Below are 14166 nucleotides of genomic sequence, written 5' to 3'. Positions count from 1 at the left end.
TCAGAACTCGTTTGAAAAAAACAAAACAAAACAAAACACCTTATGACTAAAAATATATTTAACAAACTTTCAGGATTTGCAAAATGTCATCTCCCAAATAAAACAATATTATCTTTCCATTTGAGAAAAATGTAATGAAAATGTTTCGCAACAAAGCAAGAAATCTGAAATTGACCCAGGAGTGTAGTGCTGATGAATGTGAATGTTTTATATACTTTTGTATTACTGACGACTCGCAAAGTTAATCGTGTTATTCCAAAGTAAATCATGCGTCTTATTCATAAGTCTAAAAGACTCGTCTGCTTTACAGCCGATTAAACTTCTTAAAATCCAATGACAATGCATTTCAGATAAATAAAAACATGAAAAGGACAGGTTGCTTTCCGCTCAAGAGTTGTTTAAAGCATTGTGTTAATTTCCTCTTGTTCATGGGTACACAATTCGCGGTTTACCATCATCGTTACCATACCTATGCCATTTTGAAACGCAAAACATTATACGCATCTTTGATTAAAAGACAATTTAAATTTCGAAATCTTAGCATTGCAGCGTTTGCAGTAACTTCCATCCAAAGTTCCGTCAACTTGTGACGGTTTTCCAAGAAAGTTCCTTAATGAAGAGTGACTGGAAAATGTCTTGTATGCATGTGTTTTAAGAAGCAGGACTTCAACATTACTTATATTATACATTTCACAAGCAGGATATGATAGACTGTGAGGGTCGTGATGATTTCTGTAATTTTTCTTAGGTGCTAGATGATTGCGCCAATCCGCTGACATTTGTTTTCCACAACAAACCCGAAGAATATCCCAGTATCGCAAATATTCCACGACATGTGTCATATTTTCATCTGATAAACCAAAGAATTTTTGATATTCATATGCGATAAAATGACCCCTTTTTGAGACAAGATTAACATCTGCAATATATGGAATAACTATACGCTTTTGTTTCAGTTTTCTCACTTGGTCTTGTTTTGGCTTTGTCAATGGACCTTTGGAAGTCATAAAAACCCAAGAACCAGATGGTATGAAAGACAACGCTTTATCGGGTATGCTGTGTTGTTTTATAACTCTATACTTATTGTTTGTTTCAAACCTATTACTATAACATCCGACAGAATTCTTCTCATCCTCATGTAGAAAAGCCATCATTAAACACAATAAATGAAATTGTAACGTTGTCGCTGTACGAGGTGTGCCGTACTGTACAATGAGATTTGGAACACGTTTGAAACAAAACTGAAAAATAAAAGAAATTTGTTCTAAAAACAAAAATATAAGTTACATAATTGCTAGTTACCACAATTCAAAAAAACATATATTAAAAGTCCGTCATTTAAAAAAAGCACAATAATACAACACATCAGTAAAGAGTGATCTTTATAGTCGACTAACACAAAGTCCATGCTTCAAATGAATAGTGTTTTTCATATTGTCTTGTGTGTTTATGAAATATTAACATTAGAAGTGAAAGAAAAATATAATGTGTTTATGAAGACAATTACCAAACATGCCACACAAACACGAACATTCAGTTATTATATTTTGCAGACTGGACGCCTTCATCAATGGAAAACATAGCAAAATTACCATAAGCGACTTCATAACAGAAAAATGGAGAAAATAAGAATCCCTTAAGAAAGTCCAAAACGGCAAAATTGATAATGTTGCAGGCTTGATTGAGCCCGTTAATGGATGGTACTGTCAAGTGGAAACTAGCGTTCACGCCATCTAGCACCGGCTTAAGCAAAATGCAACATTTAAACATGAAATGGTAAAATTTTGAAATTATAAACACCCGCAGATGTGTTCATACGGTGGTTATCATTGAACCTTAAATGTGACTCGTCCGTGCCAAAAGCGGCGTAAGCTTCCCAAATTATTAAAAGCGTAGAAAACAATGGGCAGGACTAAACAAAATGGAATTTTGAAAGGGGATCAGAGGTTATGAAGCCTGCATATCACAGATAAGACGTCAAAAGACAAAGTTCAAAAGCAGGCAATATATCCTAAGAGTGTTTCTACATTATTTAAGTAGGAATATTGGAACCACCAAAATCGAAAAAGCCAAATAGTTGAAACTCAAAGATACCATTAACAAAAAAATTATGTCGTGCTGAACAATCTTTTAGGATCGGAAACATTTAATGTACGCGGCGACTTTTTACAACCTCCTCACGGCACAAACAACGCTTGTGTGGCGATAAAACAGATAAAATAAGAATCCCTTAAGAAAGTTCAAAACGGCAAAATTGAAAATGTTGCAGGCTCGGTTTGATTGGACGGTAACGTCAAGTGTAAACTACCGTCCACCTCCCCTAGCACCGCCAAGGAACACGCGTAAAACGCGCGAAATACGTTATGGCGTTTTGCGCTAAAATAATATAACATGTAGAAACAAATATTCATGTTATAAATAAAGCTGGTACATTAATAAAAAAAGGATCTATAGTAATATTAATGTCCATTAGACAGTGTTGATAAAAAGATAATACAGTAAATTTCACATATAGCGAACACGGTTATAGCGAACTTCCGGTTATAAGGAACAATTTTTTTGGCCCGAATTTTGCCCTTCTTTATTTAATGTAAAAAATTACGGTTACAGCGAACACGGTTATAAGGAATTATCGCTTATAAGGAACTAATTTTTTAGTCCCAATGCTATAAAAAGTACAGAAAATTACACTTTTATAACGAACTCCAAAATATCGGCTATCCGTAAACAAATCACGCATTTTCTACTTTCGTTTTCATCGGCACAGATTAAAACTTGGCCGAATGTAGCGGATATATTAGGAACAAAAAATGACGATGACAGTCAATCTTCCGAAGACGAGATCTATTTAGATGATCTGCCGGTTGTGTCAAAAAATGAAGCTATTGATTGTTTGCACAAGATTAGGTCATACTTCGAGTCTAATGCACATAAAAATTCATTGGATATTGAATTTAACTTGAAGAGTTGTAAACATTTCCAAACTAAAAACAGCGACTTCTTCAAAGCAAAGTGATTATTTTTGTGCATGATACTGTATCGTTCATAAATAACAATATTGCATATATGGTACATATCACATATCTTATAGATATATATATATATAAATAAAAATTATATTAAAAAAAAACAACATTGCAATTATTCCTTTTTTTTAATCAATATAAGGGAGACAACAATGACGAACCAAGAGTTATTTCTCTTAATCAAATGCTCTTCTAAATGGAGGACTATGGTAAACAATTAGTTCGTTATATGTAAAACTGTTCGCTATAAAGACTTCTGATACAAGGAACTAATTTGTTATATGCTTACACGGAACTCCGGATATAAGGAACAGATTTTGAATGTCCCAATGAGTTCGTTATAAGCGGAGTTTACTGTAATAGAAATACATTTTATATTCATGTAACATATGTTTATATAAATCAAACAATACCTTATTATAAAGGCCATTTGGGACTATAATATTTAAATTATGGATCCAAAAAGATTCCTTTTCTTCTTTTTTCCAAGAAGACATATGGAAATTTCTATATAACACGGTCTGTTTATCTTTCCGTCTTTCTATATGTAAAATACATTTACATGACTAAGGAATTTTTGTATTAAACATCAACGTTATACTTTGTGATGTGTGTGGGTCAGAAAGCTAATACAAAAGTCGGTAAGGTATGCTTTCATTTATAACTTTTTATTTTCAGTTTTTTAAAAGGGTCAAATGTAAAGCCCAGCTCATACAATGGAATAATCTAAATTTGTTTTGGCTATACATTAATTTGGGCAAAAATCAGTATTTTTTCAAGTATAACCGCTTGTTCGGATAACTTTTTCATTTTACCTCAAAATATTGATTTTTCCCCCAAACAGCAATTCACTGTGTGGTTAACACATATGAGTGGAAAAAATGTTACTGTGGAAAAATAAGTTATTTTATGACCTCACTTTTGGCTTTAAAACCCAAAGCAGACCATAAAAGTCACATGATATTGTCGCCGTGGTCGATTTTGTATAAATGGTGCTAAACATTTTAGAATAGGGCAATAGATAGTCATCTGCCACACATGATGCGTATTTGGTCAAAGGTTGTCACAATGTCAACGATGTTTCGAACGTGCGTCGGACAGACCATACTGACCATTTAGTGTGTGGAGTTCAATAAATTATTATTATGGTCTAATTTTTAAGGAATATACTGCACATATTCCTAGTCATGTTGATGTTATTTTTACACGATAGCTTGTACGGTTTTAGGTCATATCTCATATGATTTCTAAGAGACATAAGCACCAGTAAGACCAATGTCCGGGATCAACTGTCATGGATAAAGGATGGAGGCTATCCGAATGGGATGCTCTGGCTTTTAAGCTAAGACGGGCGGGAAGAGAAGTGTGTTGTTTTAAAACTACCAATTAATAAGGCATCAAAACTAAACTCACATTAAACTATGAGAGTAGGGTTTAATTTAATAGTTTTGTTTATGAATTGGAGTATGGGTACGTAAATGTTAAATATGAACATTTGTACTTTATATCAAATGTAAATATTTAAAACACTAGTATATATTATTAACTATATTTAAGAAAATTCATACCTCGCACGTTCCGTTTTTCTCTACTTCAGTTGTATTTCCAGTTTTCGCTTCTTTTTTATTTTCCAATTTTCCAACACTTTGACTTTTCGTTTTTGAATTATAATTGAGAAATGTGTCATGATGAACACCAAGTTTTGTAAGTAAACAAGTAATAAATATCAAAACGAATGTTATAGTTAAGAGGAAGACGTGTGCTTTTGAATTTTCCATTATTTGCACTTTTCCTTTAGCGTGGCAATACTCTTTTCGATTTTACATTCATTCTATAAATTCATTATACACAGTCAACTTGTTTTTATAACATTTGCATATTCTTTATATATTATTTGTTCTTAATTTCTCAATAACAGTAAATAAACTGAATAATGACGTGTCGGTTAAACAAGCTGTTTCATTGGCCAGATGTACGCGTTATTCTTACTTTTTCGATTTTATATATTTGTTATTTTTATTTGTTGTTTGTTAACGTCGCATCAACACAGTAGATACTGTTATGTTTATAGACTTTATTTTGAATATGTAAAAAGTGTGTTAAAAAGTATCCGTTTCCTGAATAGCTTAGTAGGTAGAGCTTGATGTCGTGGGTTCGATAACTTCTCATGCCCCTTTCATTTTTAATAATTTTATTTATTTGATGTTTAAATTCATTCATCTTCTTTCAAGAAAGTTCTGTTAATGTTCATTCTGGACTATTCTTTATAAGTAGTATATTATTCTAGATTGTCCATTGATAGTATATATATATATAAATAAACAAGACTGATGCGGTTATACTATTTCAATCTAATTTTGAAATTAAAAGGTTATATAAATATATATCTTTACATCAAAGACATGCCAGTGACATTAAATGAAATTGTAGTTTTGATTTTATCTTCCGCTGCCTCTTTAATTTTCAAAATTCATATATCATTATTGTGAAATGATTCTGCCAGAACTGTGTCTTCTGTATTAATTCTTTCATCTGGTGATGGTGGTACTGTCATTGGTAGTTTTCACTCTGGATCACGACAGTAAGCCACTTGAATTTATCAGAGCACAGGTCAGCCACCGTATCTGGTGAATAACAGTCCATTCAATGTGTGTATCAACAATAGCAAAATACTTCAAAAAAAAATGCCTAGAAATTTATCCACGATCTCATTAAGGCACAAATTATTTTCACACTCTGTTGATATAAAATTATAACTTGTATGAAGTTTCTAGTCATAATTGACACAGTGTCAAAATAATGATTACATCAATTATTTTTGTATGGAAGACAGATGTCGCCATTATTACTGTTCAACAAGCATACGATCTCTGAAGTTGTGCAGCAAACAGTGCATGTGCCAAAAACATATCTAATAAATATACATGTATATGTATCATATATGTAGCTGGCTTAGTAGATCTAGATCTATGGCATATTATCTTTAAGAGTTTATAGGTAAGATTAAAAGAAAATATAAGCCTTTATTGGGTTTGCTTCTTTTGAAAATTTTGAAAAGTTCATAGTATTGAAATCAAGCATGGAATCAAGAACGGAACATAGGATATACTATTTAACATGTCATAAGTATAATAATTATCTAACATTTGTCCGCAAAAATTCCGTCATGTGGTCGTGCACCATACAGTGATGACACTGCGTTTTTGAAGTTATAAACATGTATAGCCGCTATCTTGGCAATATGTCCGCAATATTAGATTTTCAAGGCTCAATTTCCATATTAAACCAAAAATTTGGTTTTGGCTTGTTATATGGTTTTCCTTTTTTTTCAAATTGACTGGACTATAAAAATATTTCAAGATTATGTAAACGAACTTAACTTTTGATCGTACTTAATTAAACATTTTACATATAACTGGTTTTCTAATTCAATGATGCTGCCGCTATGATATTTTTTACTCTTATTTTGCAGAACTGAAGAGGAAACAATGAGCAAGACAAATATCCGCCATGATTCTGATTCTATGCTCTATCAAAACGATAGTAAGTACATGAAATAAAACAACTCTCTTGTACAATAAACATGCTTTTAAACACTAAATAATTGTTTTTGGACCTTCTCTCTATAATGTGTATTATTCATGGCCCTACAACTTAAATGTACTCCGTTTAAGGTTTCATATTTATGTGATATAATAAAAAAATTACTTGTTCTTGTCTGTAGTTTTACATCGCCTTATGAGCCTCTACCATGTTTTCTTTAAATCATTACCCTTGAAGCCAAACAAATTTAGCATAATTCATATGTAGACTTACATCTAAGATGAGTTGACTATACTGAACACATCGCTCCTTTAACTATTTGTTATGTCTTTTAACATGTAATTTAAAAGTGCAAAACAAAGTTCTTATGACAATTTTATTGTTAGAGACCTTTGAACTAAAGAACTCTAATTTTGTCAAAAGATATCATAACGTTTTCTTTTTTGACCAATGATAAACCAGCTTACAGCTGATGGTTTTGTAACTTAAAATTTCATAAGGTAAAAGGTTGGTAAAATAAGATTAAGTACAGCTATGCTGAAATAAATATGTTGGGACCTTCATTATAGAATCTTGGGATACATGCATTGAAAGAAGAAGTGAGTCTGATGCAAAGATATTACTAGAAAAGAAGATTCTACCGTCCAAAAGTGAACTGAATAAGGCGTCCCGTGTATTTGGAAGAACTTCAGCAATATTTTCAAATATTTGCTCTAAGATAAGCCAACATATAAAGGAGAATTCAGAAGATGTCATCGACGTTTTGCCGTCGTACAAATCTGACTCTACGTCTATTGTTTTTATAGTTTTCTTAAAGAGGGCGTCTCAATTTTTCATATTTAAAGATAATGAATGTTATAAAATATCTGAAAACGAACCGAGTGCTGACGGAGAATATGCTGCTGTCTATGAAAGGAAAGTTGAAACAAAGAATCAATCTGATGGCAAGGTTTTCGAACAGCTAAGAAAATGCATCAACAAAAACGCTGACGATCTTTTTAAAAGGCATAGTAATCTTAATGTGATATTACCTAGCTTGAAAAAGTCCTTTGGATACAAATCAGGCCAACATAAAATTATAGAAGAACCATGTATAGCGCTGTTTGTGACAGCTAAAGGATTGATTCCATTGGCAGAGGAACGTTTTAAGAAAGATATAGATGGGTTTCGAACGGATGTTTTTGGGGGAGAATTCGAACCATATTTCGGAGGACCAAACGAGTTCCATGAACATCTGAAGATTGGTCTAGCAATTCAGGCAAACATCGAAAACGGAAGCATAGGAACCCTTGGAGGATTCATTGAACATCCACAACATGGACTTTGTGGAATAACGTGTGCCCATGTTATCTACACTCTCGATGAGCTTAAAATGATCAAAGAAAATACACCGTTTAAAATGGACAAATTGGTTCATCAGCCCACGGTCTGCCATTCTCCAGCATTTGGTAGAGTAGTTCTTGTTGTTTACAATGAAGGAGATGATATCATGTCGGGTATGGAAGTTGCTATTTTCAGTATACGGGACAGAAAACCAAAGGATGGCAGCTTTCCCAAAGTTTTAAATGACATCCAAGCAGGTACAATTAATTTCTTATTTAATTATGGATCTTCATAGTTTCCAAATGATTAGAGCTTATTATACCCCCGCACAACAAAGTTGTAAGGGGGGGGGGGGTATGCTGGAATCAGCTTGTCCGTCCGGCCGTCCGTCTGTCCGGCCGTCCGTCCGTCGGTTTTTTCTTGTCCGCCCAATAACTTAAGATTCCTTGGACCCTCAGTCTTCATATGATGACCCCTTTTGATTTTGAGGTCACTAGGTCAAAGGTCAAGGTCGCAGGGGCCTTGACTTCAAAAAGCTTGTCCGCCCAATAACTTTAACTTAAGATTCCTTTGACCTACAGTCGTCATATTTGGCATGGAGGTTAGTCATGATTAGTAGATGACCCCTATTGATTTTGAGGGCACCAGGTCATAGGTCAAGGTCACAGGGGCCTTGACTTCAAAAAGCTTGTCCGCCCAATAACTTAAGATTCCTTTAACCCACAGTCTTCATATTTGGCATGGAGGTAAGTCATGATCAGAAGATGACTCCTATTGATTTTGAGGTCACCAGGTTAAAGGCCAAGGTCACAGGGGCCTTGACTTCAAAAAGCTTGTCCGCCCAATAACTTAAGATTCCTTTGACCCATAGTCTTCATATTTGGCATTGAGGTTAGTAATGATTAGTAGATGACCCCTTTTGATTTTGAGGTCACAAGGTGAAAGGTCAAAGTCACAGGGGCCTTGACTTCAAAAAGCTTGTCCACCCAATAACTTAAGATTCCTTTGACATACAGTCGTCATATTTGGCATGGCGGTTAATTATGACTAGTAGATGATTCCTTTTGATTTTGAGGTCACCAGTTCAAAGGTCAAGGTGACAGGGGCATTGGTTTTAAAAAGCTTGTCCGCCCAATAACTTAAGATTCCTTTGACCCATAGTCTTCATATTTGGCATTGAGGTTAGTAATGATTAGTAGATGACCCCTATTGATTTTGAGGTCACCATGTCAAAGGTCAAGGTCACAGGGGCCTTGACTTCAAAATGCTTGTCCGCCCAATAACTTAAGATTCCTTTATCCACAGTCTTCATATTTGGCATGGAGGTAAATCATGATTAGTAGATGATTCCTTTTGATTTTGAGATCACCAGGTCAAAGGTCAAGGACACAGGGGCCTTGGTTTTAAAATGCTTGTCCGCCCATTAACTTAAGATTCCTTTGACCCATCGTCTTCATATTTGGCATTGAGGTTAGTCATGATCAGAAGATGACTCCTATTGATTTTAAGGTCTCCAGGTCAAAGGTCAAGGTCACAGGGGCATTGACTTCAAAAAGCTTGTCCGCCCAATAACTTAAGATTCCTTTGACCAACAGTCTTCATATTTGGCATAGAGGCTAGTCATGATTAGTTGATGACCCCTATTGACTTTGAGGTCACCAGGTCAAAGGTCAAGGTCACAGGGGCCTTGACTTCAAAAAGCTTGTCCGCCCAATTACTTAAGATTCCTTTTACCCACAGTCTTCATATTTGGCATGGAGGTGAGTCATGATCAATAGATGGCCCCTATTGACTTTGAGGTCACCAGGTCAAAGGTCAAGGTCACAGGGGCCTTGACTTCAAAAAGCTTGTCCGCCCTATAACTTAAGATTCCTTTGACCCACAGGCTTCATATTTGGCATGGAGGTTAGTCATGATTAGTAGATGACCCCTATTGATTTTGAGGTCACCCGGTCAAAGGTCAAGGTCACATGGACTTTGAATTCAAAAAGTTTGTCTGCCCAATAACTTAAGATTCCTTTGACCCACAGTCTTCATATTTGGCATGGATGTTGATCATGATTAGTAGATGACCCCTTTTGATTTTGAGGTCACAAGATCAAAGGTCAAGGTCATAGGGACTTTGACTTCAAAAAGTTTGTCCACCCATTAACTTAAGATTCCTTTGACCCACAGTCTTCATATTTGGCATGGATGTTGATCATGACTATAAGGTGACCCTTATTGATTTTGAGGTCACTGGGTCAAAGGTCAAGGTCACAGGGACCTTGAGAAAAAAAGCTTTTCTTCTCAATTGCTAAAGAATGTCCTGTCCGCAATGTATTGATTTTGACATTTTCACATTTGAAGCATGTAGAATACATAACTTAGCAATGCACTGGCTTAGTAACCTCAGATTTGGCAGGGAGGTTGTCCTTGACCTCTAAATGGCCACTGTCGATTCTGACAAAGTGGTATGCGGGGGTATTCACGCCATGATAGTGGCAGTTCTAGTTTGATTTGATTGAATAATGATCAGCATATATCGGTTGAACTGGAGGAGACTTAAGGTTTGCCCTCCGCCATTCAGTTCGTCATTCCGTGTCCATAAAACTGGATCCTGTGATAACGCAAAAGTTACTGATTTTTTCTGAAACTTTAAATATTTATAAATACGATCTAGAGATTATTAACGTGTTTTCTTTTAGTTCCGATCTTGAAAAGTGTGTTTGCTATGACAATAAATATCCTTAAAATATGGCAAATTATACACAAAAACTAAGTCCCGTGATATAGCAAAAAAAACTGAAAATATTTTTATGAAACTTGGCATATAGGTAGTTGCAGTCTGGAAATTATGCACATATTTTTGTCTTCCTATGTTAAATAATTTGATGTTTTGTCAACAATTAAACTTAAAGTACATGTATAGCCAAAGTAACAATAGTTTTGATAATTCAAAAAGTACTGTAAATAATTTTATAAAACCTCAAAGAAAGATGGCAGTCTGGCGATAATGCACACCATTTTAAGCTTGACTATTGGGAGTATTCTGAGAGCTTTTTTACTCACTAAGCGTCGGCGACCGCGTGCAGATTTCTGATTAAAGTATATGTTTCTTATTATCACTCAAATCATATGTGAGAAGATAAACATTCTTTACGTTTGCTATTTCCAAAATGTATATTCTTTGAAATGTTTTTTAGAATTTTTCTAGATATTAATATTTTTACACAAAATTCTTCATTTCTTAAAGAATGTACTTCAAACTCCAACATCATAGTTATATGACAAGGTCTATAAATCAAGTATTCATATTTCCAGAATTATTCCCCCCCCCCTTAAAACTAAGAAGTAGACATAAAAACAACCTACTGTTCGCTTTAAATCAAAATATCCAAAAAGAAAACGATATGGCGATATCAATGGCTAAAACGTTTTCTTCTAAATTTAATGAAGCTTCATATAAATGTTCCAATGACGAGGAATACAATTCTCCCTCTTACTATTGATGATTTAGTTTCTTCTATCTGTTTCAGGAGCTTGATATTGACATATACGTTTCCTAAATTCCCGTTGTTGATTAAAATTTTTGTTGAACTTATATTTGATATAAGATATAAGACTTGATTAAAGACATAATTTTGTACAAATTAAATATACTTTTGCAGTTTCACTCCCCATAATTCTGCTCCACATAGAAGCACTGATAAAACCTTTATTAGAAATATTTTTGCAGATAGACAAGAAAGGTTTTAGAATAAATAAGATATATAAATAAGGATTTTCCTGGTCTTAATTGTCAAGCTTCTATTATCTTAACAGAAATAGCCTATTTGAAAAATGAATACCGACATAATTAAAACCACTAAATATCCATATATTATTGTTTACATTTGACCATCTCTCTCTTCTTGCTACACATCCGTTCGTCCTTTTTGAATGCATGAACTTTTGCATTACATGTAATGATATACTAAAGTAGAGAGAAATTTAAATTGAAAATGTTGCAGACTCGGTGTGATTGAGCAAGTTCATGGACGGTACTTAAAAAGAGGATTCCGTCCAACCCCTCTAACATTATCTTTTAATAGAATTCGTCATACAAACAAGAAATCGGTGAAATTGTGAGTTTAAAAAATACACATTTTGTGTTAAAACGGCAGTTAATATGTAAACTTCAATGTGACTCGAAAGTGCAATTCCATTAGAAACGGCGTGCGGTCCCCAAATTAAAAGGAATGCTTGTGCCCTGAACGAGAAACAAACGAGAAACTAAATATAATGAAAATTTGAAAAGTGTCCGCCTGCATATCACAGACAATGCGTTCAATGGTCAAAAGACAAGTTAAAAAAGCAGACAACATATCCGGAGGATGATTATATAGTAGTTGAGTAGTAACCACCCAAGTAAAGTAGAAAGAAATAAGACTAAATTGGTTTAAAGCAAACTTTTTATAGATTAAATTGCATTTGACTCGGACAGGATAGCGATACCATCTACAACTATAAGGAGAAATATTTCCATAGTATCTGGAAACATTTGCAAACCTCTTACATTGATTTTTTAAGATTTACATTTTTTCAGTATATCATTAGGCGGAATCAATAATACAAAAATGGTAGCAATTGGTCTATAACAGTCTTCCTGAGCATAAATGCATAAAAAATATCAAAAGAAGCAAAATTAAGAACAATTTCAAATGGAGCAAAATGTTTATATGAATGTAACTTGCTATTTTTATAGCGGTAATCTTAAGTAGCTGCATATTGTAAATGGCGGTGTTGATAGATACTTCTCTTCATTTACTTTTCTTTTTCCATTCACGACTATCTAGTTATAATTGACTCTTGTACTTTGCATAATGATAACCTTACATTATTGATCAGTGTCCTCATAATTGAATTTACTTTTTTTTCAAAGTCAAAGTCAAAATATATTTATTTTTCATCAGTTCACAAAAAGTGACAACATGATACATTCCAAAAATTATGAAACAATTAAATTCGGGTAAAAAATAGGACAAAGTAGGCTAGCAAAGATCACATTTTAAAAAAAGTGAGGATCCTTTCATAAAGAAAAGGAAAAGTTGATTTAAAGTATCTTCTTTTGTATATAACTTCAGGCTACGAGAAAGTGTGAGAAAATTATTATATTCCAATATGACAAATTGATTCAAAAATGATAAAATAAAAAACTAATAGGCGGAGAAAAGTTGATTTAAACGTAGTTAATATACACCAAACGATTTTTATTATTATCTCAATTTGTCTTGATATGTCGATTAGGTTTTTGTTACGTAAGGCAACGCTCCTATTTTTATATTTACAGACTAATGCGCGTGTAGTCTGTGACCTATATCCGCGCGACATACTCAGTCTGAACAAAAATGAGCCGCGTCACGACAAAACCAACACTGATAATCTTGATGTTTTTCTATTGTCAGGATTTGATGATGATCATCCACTTTGTTTCAATTCCGGCGATATTTGTGAGATGGCCAACATAAAACCTAGGACTGAAGTTTACAAGCTTGGCATGAGTTCTGGAATAACGAGAGGTAGCTTTGAATTGCAAGGAGCTGCAGTGCGAAGATGACAAATGACATTGTCAGAGCTTTGGATTTCATTTAAAAGATCAAATTGTTATTCTTCCAATTGGACACGATCCTTTTGCAGAGCCTGGTGATTCTGGAGCGTTAGTTTTGATGGAAGGTGAACAAGATTCAGTCGCTATCGGTATTGTTGAAGGGGGTATGCATGGTCTCGTGTTTGTCACACCAATTTGTGATATTTTAAGAGCTGCTGGTTGTACGGAATTAAAAATGTGCCAGTTCAAAACAGAACAAAAAGCGTATTCGACTGACTCTGGGGTAGGAATGGATGTCAGTAGCTGCTTCGTTGAAATGTCGTCTTCTCGTGTTTAATCGTGGAGTTTATTCTTCACAATAATCCTATTTGAAAACAAATGGTTTTATTAATTCTTTAATTTACTTTTAGTTGTTAAATGATTGATAGTATTTCAAAGATCTATAGGCCCTAATATATATGTAAATGTAATTACAACAAGTAAATCAAGAGATCAGGATGTTTTGTAAACTGGTTTATTCAAGGATCTACTGGTTTTCGGTCTTTCATGACCTTCATCAAGATTTATAAATGTAAATGTATAAAAAAATTAGCTTGCAAGATTTTTTCAGTCTTTTATGACCGTCATCAGGATTAATAAATGTAAATGTGTAAAAATATTTGCTTGCAAGATTTTTCCTTAGTCGCTCTTTTTGGATTCCGTTCT

The 14166-nt window shown here is 33.9% G+C and overlaps 2 protein-coding genes across 2 annotated transcripts; one reads left to right on the top strand and one right to left on the bottom strand.

Annotated features, from left to right (window-relative positions):
* Positions 1-494: 494 nt before the first annotated feature.
* LOC132732136 (uncharacterized) lies at positions 495-5276 on the bottom strand. Its single transcript, XM_060718503.1, has 2 exons — positions 4595-5276; positions 495-1241 (listed from the first exon to the last, which is right to left on the bottom strand). Exons 1-2 carry the CDS (start codon positions 4802-4804, stop codon positions 495-497), a joined length of 957 nt encoding a protein of 318 aa, XP_060574486.1. The 5' UTR covers positions 4805-5276.
* A 179-nt stretch (positions 5277-5455) lies between these two features.
* Positions 5456-13717, top strand: LOC132732137 (uncharacterized). Its single transcript, XM_060718504.1, has 3 exons — positions 5456-6569; positions 7139-8149; positions 13319-13717. The coding sequence occupies exons 1-3, from the start codon at positions 6515-6517 to the stop codon at positions 13468-13470; spliced, it is 1218 nt and encodes a 405-aa protein (XP_060574487.1). The 5' UTR covers positions 5456-6514; the 3' UTR covers positions 13471-13717.
* Positions 13718-14166: the final 449 nt, after the last annotated feature.

This window comes from Ruditapes philippinarum, unplaced genomic scaffold (assembly GCF_026571515.1).
Source record: "Ruditapes philippinarum isolate M1 unplaced genomic scaffold, ASM2657151v2 ctg803_1_1_1_1, whole genome shotgun sequence".
NCBI lineage: Eukaryota > Metazoa > Mollusca > Bivalvia > Venerida > Veneridae > Ruditapes > Ruditapes philippinarum.
Note: the sequence above shows the minus strand (reverse complement) of the source record. Positions and strands in the feature narration are given on the sequence as shown.

Bases quoted from the DNA above. Each gene is read 5' to 3' on its own strand.
- LOC132732136 (XM_060718503.1), bottom strand. From the start codon at position 4,804: ATGGAAAATTCAAAAGCACACGTCTTCCTCTTAACTATAACATTCGTT. The intron at 1,242-4,594 runs GTATGAATTTTC...TTTATTTTTCAG, and splicing joins AGAAAAACGGAACGTGCGAG to TTTTGTTTCAAACGTGTTCC.
- LOC132732137 (XM_060718504.1), top strand. From the start codon at position 6,515: ATGAGCAAGACAAATATCCGCCATGATTCTGATTCTATGCTCTATCAA. The intron at 6,570-7,138 runs GTAAGTACATGA...CCTTCATTATAG, and splicing joins TATGCTCTATCAAAACGATA to AATCTTGGGATACATGCATT. The intron at 8,150-13,318 runs GTACAATTAATT...TTCTATTGTCAG, and splicing joins TTTAAATGACATCCAAGCAG to GATTTGATGATGATCATCCA.